The 7,446-nt window shown below is 36.5% G+C and overlaps 1 protein-coding gene across 1 annotated transcript; it reads left to right on the top strand.

The window, feature by feature from the left end:
- The first annotated feature begins 5,970 nt into the window (after positions 1–5,970).
- On the top strand, positions 5,971–7,446 carry LOC100655810 (olfactory receptor 4K3-like). Its single transcript, XM_003423477.3, has one exon. The coding sequence runs from the start codon at positions 6,366–6,368 to the stop codon at positions 7,275–7,277; it is 912 nt and encodes a 303-aa protein (XP_003423525.2). The 5' UTR covers positions 5,971–6,365; the 3' UTR covers positions 7,278–7,446.

Raw genomic sequence — 7,446 nt, 5'->3', positions numbered from 1 at the left:
TGATGGAGCCTCTGCTTCACGTGGTCCTTTAATCTCTTTTGCTAATATTTTCCTTGTTTTTGGTTTTCTTCATTCTCCTTTGCTCCAAGTGCTATGTGACCAGTTGATGCATCTTAGATGGCTGTTCCCAAGCTTTTAAGATCCCAGATGCCACTGGAATGCAGAACATTTTCTTTTTTTCTATCTTTTTATTGTGCTTTAGGTGAAAGTTTACAGCTCAAGTTATTTTCTCATACAAAAATTCATACACACATTGTTATGTGACATTAGTTGTAATCCCCACAATATGGCAGCCATCTGCAGCCGCCCTTTCTTGATAGTTGATGTGGAGTTGAGATAAGGGTATGTGACTCTGCCCCCTCCATATTCAAGGTTATTTAATTGAAACAGCCACATTTAAAAATACTTGTATTCCTCTACATTGTTCAGCATATTCACACACACATACGCAAAAATCCGTTGCCCTCAAACGATTCTGACTCATAGCAAACTCGTGTGTTATTGAGTAAACTGTCCTATAGCATTTTCTTAGCTGCAGTCTTTGTGGAGGATCCCTGGGTGGCACAAACGGTTAAGCCCTGAACTACTAGTCAAAAATCTGGCAGTTCAAATCCACTCGGGAGACGGGCCTGGCGATCCAGTTCTGAAAGATCGCAGCTTTGAAAACACGAAGAAGATGTTCTACTCTGCACACATCAAGTCAACATGAGTCAGAATCGACAGATGACAACTTATAACACCACCACCAATCTTTATGACTTCCACTTCTGAAAAGTGAAGGGAACGATTTAAGAAATTTTTTTCTTTACTTGATAATGGGAAAGGAGGTAAATTTAAAATACATGCTGTCTTAATTTTTCTTCATGTATCTAAAAGCAGTCATATTGAATGAAAAATATTCAAGCAACTTAATTTTTATTTTAAATAAATTGGAAATTAAAATATCCTTCCATAACCTATGCTTGCAAAAGCAAATGAGACGCTGCTAAATATATATATAATTTCATGGAAAGGAAACTGAAACAGTATATACCCAAATGTGAACAAATGTTACAGTTGATTAAAAAAAAAAAAAAAAGTAAGAGTAAGAGAAGGCAAATACACACAGACTTTCATATTTCCTTCTCAAACTTCTAAAGTATTGCAATCTTGAATAATAAAAATGAATTTATACGATAATTTGTAAATTAAAATAAAAGATTTCCATATTGCTTTGTTATTTAGAAGAGTGTTAATAATGCTGTTTTTTATTTATTTAGTTATCACCAGGACATAGGTGGAAAAAGCACAGAGATTTTTGAGACCTTAAGAAGCTTTCTAATTCTCGACTAAATCCAAATAAAAAAACCCCACCAGTTCAAGGTTGGCTGTTCAGTGATTGGCATGGTATGCGTGCATCAGTGACTAGCTCATCTCCCACTGCTGGCTGTCTACTGCCCACTCACAAGAGTCATCTACCTGATTTCAGCAGGGATAAGAAATGACAGCTTACTTCTCAAATAAAATAAGGTTTGCTTGAAGACAGTTAAACAGAAAAATGTTCTAAAGCTGGGCTTAACTTTGATCTTTAGAACCTTAATCACTGAATTGACCAGGTCTTACTGTCCCTCAATTTGACAAAAGGCACACTGTAAGGCGATGCTCTCGATTCAGGTAACTCAGAAACTAAGAGGTCCCTAAGGAACACGGTCTGGGTAGCTTGAAATTTCCCCGTCCTGACGCTACTTTCCTCAGTGAGTATATGACTCACCGATAGGAACCCTCTGCCTTGAACACTGGTCACAGCTGAAAGTGGATTATTTGTTTTGCTGCAACATAAGTTTATTTCAGGCTGTAGTTACAATATGGACTAAACATCCATGGAAAACAATCGGGTCAGATATGATGTCTCTCTGGTAAGATACAGTCTATAGTCCATCAATGTCTTAACTTTTTCCTTATTCCCTTTTCTCTATCACACTTAAAACAAGTTCACACTGTTTTGATACTATTTTTCCACATATACTCATTGAGATTGTTTGGAAGTGCTGCATAGCTTCCAGAAATATCAAGACTTTCTCTCCCAGCTACATCCTGTGACTCCTGGACTGCCTTCTACATCAAAGGAAATGCCTTCGATAGGGTCTCACAGCTCCTTAGATGCCAAGGATAAGGACGGCCTGTTCTCAAAATCCGTAATCGTGAAGGACCATTACCTTCAGGTGATTAAGGGGCAGCCCCAGGCATAGAGAGGTGGCTGTAATTAACAGCAATTTAGAAATAGAAAAAAAAGAAAAAAGCTGGTTGTTAATAATTAGGTCAGGAAGAAACCTAATATATAGAGGAAATTCTCCCAAAAGCTGTAGCATTTGGTATGTTGCCATGGAAATGGGATATGTTCTTGGAACTGAACCGAAGAGAGGTAGAATGTGTTGGTGGAAGGAGGACTGGAGTCACAGAATGGCGAGTATACACCCTAGTCACATGGCAGTCAGCTCAGAGACTTTAACAGGCTACACTGAGATTCAACCTCACAATAATGAAATCCATTTCATGGGATTATTAGGAAGAAAAAGTTAGACAATGCCAGCAGAAGCTCTGGCACATGAGAAGTATTCAGGGAGAGAGATTACTTTTCACAGGATTCTGAAATTAGCTGCTTAGAAAATGAAAATAAGAATGGTCTCAAATCAGTAGCCTAACCTCCTACTTTAAGAAACCAGAAAAAGAAGAGCAAACTAAACCCAAAGCAAGCAGAAGGAAGAAAATAAAGATTAGGTCAGAAATTAGTAAAACAGAGAATAGACAAACAATAGAGAAAATCAATAAAACCAAAATCTGGTTCTTTGGAAAAGCCACAAACATTTTTTATATATATATATATAGGTAAAAAAAAAAAAAAATAGAGAATATTAAAATCACTAGAGTCAGAAATGAAAATGAGGATTTCACTATCAATCTTATATAAACAGAAAGGATTATAAGGGGATATTATGATTTTTTTTTTCCTAAATTTGAATCATTTTTGTTTGCTTCTGCTTTGAGTCATTTGAGTTTACAAATACATACTCTTGGAATCTGGAGATTTACATTTCCAACCTAGGATATGCTAGAAAATTAATTTTTATAGTATTTCAATATGGCTATTAATACGAATTGTTTTAGTAATTACTACTTGTCTTTTGGAGCCCTTGTGGTGTAGTGGTTAAGAGCTTGGCTGCTAACCAAAAAGTCAGCAGTTTGAATTCATCAACAGGTCCTTGGAAACCCTCTGGGGCAGTTCAACTCTTTCCCGTAAAGTTGCTATGAGTTGGAAACTGACTCCACGGCAATGAATATTTGTCTTTTGTAAGTCAATATTTTAGGCAAGACATGAGGTGAGGAAGCAGGCATAGACTTTGTACTTTGCTGTAACCCACCTCATCCAGGCTCTGTTTCTTTTCTCCCTGATGTGATTATTGCATGCAAAAGAAAATATTCAATAAATTCTTGTGGACTTACCTAAAGAAGAAAGGGGAAGAAACCCACCTACATCTGGCATTTGTTAATTCAGTTCTTAAATTTAGCCCTGGAATCTGATAGCACTGCTGAATTTGAAAAAACATCAATGCCACCTTCAGCTGTATACAATAGTGAGGGTAATCCAAACTCAATTAAAAGAAATTTTAAAATAACAAGAGCACTCATTATTTACAGATGCATAGAACATAATTCATATTAAAAAATTGGTTATTCATACTTCTTATGTTAACTAGCTTCATAGGACATTTTTCCTCAGAGTTTTATTATTTCTCCTTGATTCATTGAAAGCATATTCCTTCCCAATCAAACCAAATTCTTCTCTAAACAAACATTCTTTCTAGAAATTAATTCTAGAAGGCTCTTTACTTATTAGCTGTGTTGCATCGGGCCTTTGAATTTTGACTCTTTTTGTTTTGTTTTGTTTTTTCACCTGTAAAATTATTCTAATTGTTATCATGAGTACGAAATAGTGATTAAAGAGTGTTTAGCATAGCACCAGGCTATACAAAAAAAAAAAAAAAAACTATCTAGCTGTTTCCTAACCTTGATAGAGGGCTACGAACTTTACAAAAACCCGGTGCTGTCGAGTCGATTCCAATTCACAGAAACCCTATAGGACAGAGTAGAACTGCCCCATAGAGTTTCCAAGGAGAGCCTGGCAGATTTGAACTGCTGACCCTTTGGCTAGCAGCCATAGCACTTTACCACTACACCACCAGGGTTTCCAGGAAATAAAAATACTGCTGGAGATAATTGAACCACTCTGTCTAAGTCCTTGTGATCCAGAAATTGGAGAAAAGCAAACAAACAAACAAAAAAAAACACCTTGTATGAAAGAAAAAGAGAAGAAGGGGAACAAGAAAGAAAAAGAATAAAAATCTATTCCCCGGATTGAGAGGATTTTAGATGTTTTAAAAGATTTTGTTTAAAAAGCAAATATCAGAAGTTTAAAAACACAGTTCATAGTTTTTATAATATGTTGGTAAGAAATCTAGTTAGTTTGTATATGTCATTTATTCTGGTATCTCAAAAGAAAGTCTTCTTCCAGCTGTTCAAGGAACCAATGTATTTCAACAATCAGGGCATCTCAGGCAGATGAGACTGAGTGGAAATAGCTTCCAGTGAAGATACTGGATATGCTAATTCTGAAAATGTGTGTTCAGATTCTTGGGTCTCAAGGGCCTTCTCATTTGTAACACAAAATTCTTTTTTCAAGGAACTTACTGGATAAATCCTCTCCAGAATTTACCAGAGAATTTTGTTCATTTTAATGCATGCAGAGTTTTCTAAATTTTAGTTTCCATGAAGTCATGTACCTTGCTTTGAACCAGAACTTTAATACCACGTGATGTATTCTATGCCCCTAGGCCCTGGTGACAGGATGGTTAAGCACTTGGCTGCTAACTGGAAGGTTGATGCTTCAAACCCACCAGCGGCTTCCCAGGAAAAAAGACCTAGCAATCTGCCCCCATAAATATTTAAGACTACAAAACCTTTTGGGACAGTTCCATTCTGTCCTACAGGATCACTATGAGTCAAAATCGACTTGATGGCACACAACTACAACTTATATTCGGCAGAAAAGAGTTCCCAACACATTTTAGAGAGTTCTGTACGAAAGTCTAAACTTCAGGATTTCCTAAGTGTGAAGTACACCTCAGGGTTTTTAAGTAAATTATTGCAAGTTAATTCTGTGATTTTGCCTATGTCTATTCTTTGCTGATTTATTTATTTTTAATGAAACAGAATTGCTTCATGATTCAAAACCCCTAAAATGACTTCAGAAAAGGTGCTGCAAATTGTTCCAGCATTTCAAATTTATGTATAGGAATTATTTTTCTACCATATAGCTGGTAAACAATAATACTGTGTCTTTTTGGAAAAAAAACAGTGTATTTCAGGTAAGCAGTATTAAATAGATTACAATTCTTATTCATAAAATACCCTCTCATCATTTTTTCTTGTCCTTTGTGTTCACTTATTCATTGATTCTTTTTATTTGATGACGAAACTACACCTGTGAAAAAGTGACCCAGTACAATAACAAAAAAATTGATAAAATACATCTGCTTACATGCTCATTATTATGCTTATCCTTAGTCACCCCTCACCTGGGATTACCTACATTCTGCATCTTGCCTTCTTCATTACCTCCATAGTTTTTATCACTTATACAAAATATACTGTTATTTTCTGATTGCCCTTCATTTTATGAAAAGTTATTTAGAGTGAATTCATTTTGGACGTCTTTACTTCATTATCATATTTCCAGTATTCGCCTGTATCATTTGACATAGCTATACTTCATTTTTTGTGATTCTAAATAATATTCCATTATGTGAATATACCACAGTTGATTCATAATGTATTCATACATTGTCCTACCAGTGTACATGCTGAAAAATTTCTCTTCATATACATATACGAAGATTCATCTAGGGTATGTTCCTAAGGTAGAATTGCTGGGTCATAGAATGTGTAATTGTTGAACTTTATAAGGTAAGGCCAGACTGTTTTTTAAAGTTATTATACCAGAATACACTTCCATCAGCAATGTATAAGAAATCCTCTGGATTCATATACCGTTTATTCAGAAAATCTAATTCAATGCCATTATTTTCAGATGAAGGTCGCTAGTTTGTCCAAATAGCTTGCACTCAACGGATAATCTAAAGTTTGATGGTTTAAACCTACCAGCGGTCCACAGGAGAAAAGGTCTGGTGAATGCTTCAATAAAGATTATAGGCAGGAAACTCTATGGAGCATTTCTACTCTGTCACACGTAGGGCCACCATGCCTAGGAATCAACTCAATAGCAACTAACAACTACAGTCTTCAGATGAGTTTAAAACAAGCTGGACTAAATGGAAGAAGTAAAACAGTCCGCAGTGTCTGAATTTATTATTCTGGGACTTTGTGATCCACGGGAGCTCCAGGTTTTCCTCCCAGTGATATTTTCTTCGCTTTATTTGATCACTATTTTAGGCAACATCTTCGTTGTGCTCTTAATCATTGCTGACCTCCATCTTCACTCCCCCATGTACTTTCTCTTGGCCAATCTCTCTTTCATTGACTTCTGCCTTTCCTCGGTCACTACACCTAAATTGATCACGGACTTTCTAAAGGAAAAAAAGACCATCTCCTTTGGAGGCTGCATGTGCCAGATTTTCTTTGGACATTTATTTGGAGGTAGTGAGATGGTGCTGCTTGTGTCAATGGCCTATAACCGTTATGTGGCCATCTGCAAGCCACTCCATTACTCCAGCATCATGAACAGACAAATGTACATTGGGTTAATGATGACATCATGGATCATTGGCTTTGTTCATTCAATAAGTCAACTAGCTATGATTGTAAAGCTGCCTTTCTGTGGACCTAGGGAATTGGACAGCTTTTTCTGTGATATTCCATTGGTGATCAAGCTAGCGTGCATGGATACACATATTTTGGAAGTGCTGATAAATGCAGACAATGGAATACTGACAACCATTTGCTTCATCCTGTTGCTGATCTCCTACTCTTATATTCTGTTTACTGTTTGCCATTTCTCTAAAGATGGGGCATCCAAGGCTTTCTCCACCTGCACTGCCCACATCACGGTGGTGGTGCTATTCTTTGGGCCCTGCATCTTCATCTATCTGTGGCCATTCAGCATCACCTGGGCAGACAAGTTTCTTGCTGTACTATATGTAATCATCATACCTCTCCTGAATCCAGTTATTTATACTGTAAGAAACAAAGAGATTAAAAATGCCATGAAGAGACTACGGCATTAGCATATGGAATTCAGTTGGTATTTCAGGGCCTCACATTATCAGAATGTTTACTATAAGTTCCCTAATTTAGTTACACCTGTCCTGTTAATCTGAACTAGGAGGCATTCCCCAATTCACATACGGAAAACATGTGTATGTCCAAATGTATGGTTTGTGTCAATTCTATTCC

Source organism: Loxodonta africana, chromosome 10, assembly GCF_030014295.1.
Source record: "Loxodonta africana isolate mLoxAfr1 chromosome 10, mLoxAfr1.hap2, whole genome shotgun sequence".
NCBI classification, from domain to species: Eukaryota; Metazoa; Chordata; class Mammalia; order Proboscidea; family Elephantidae; genus Loxodonta; species Loxodonta africana.
The sequence above is the reverse complement of the archived record's forward strand: the minus strand, read 5'-3'. Positions and strand labels throughout refer to the sequence as shown.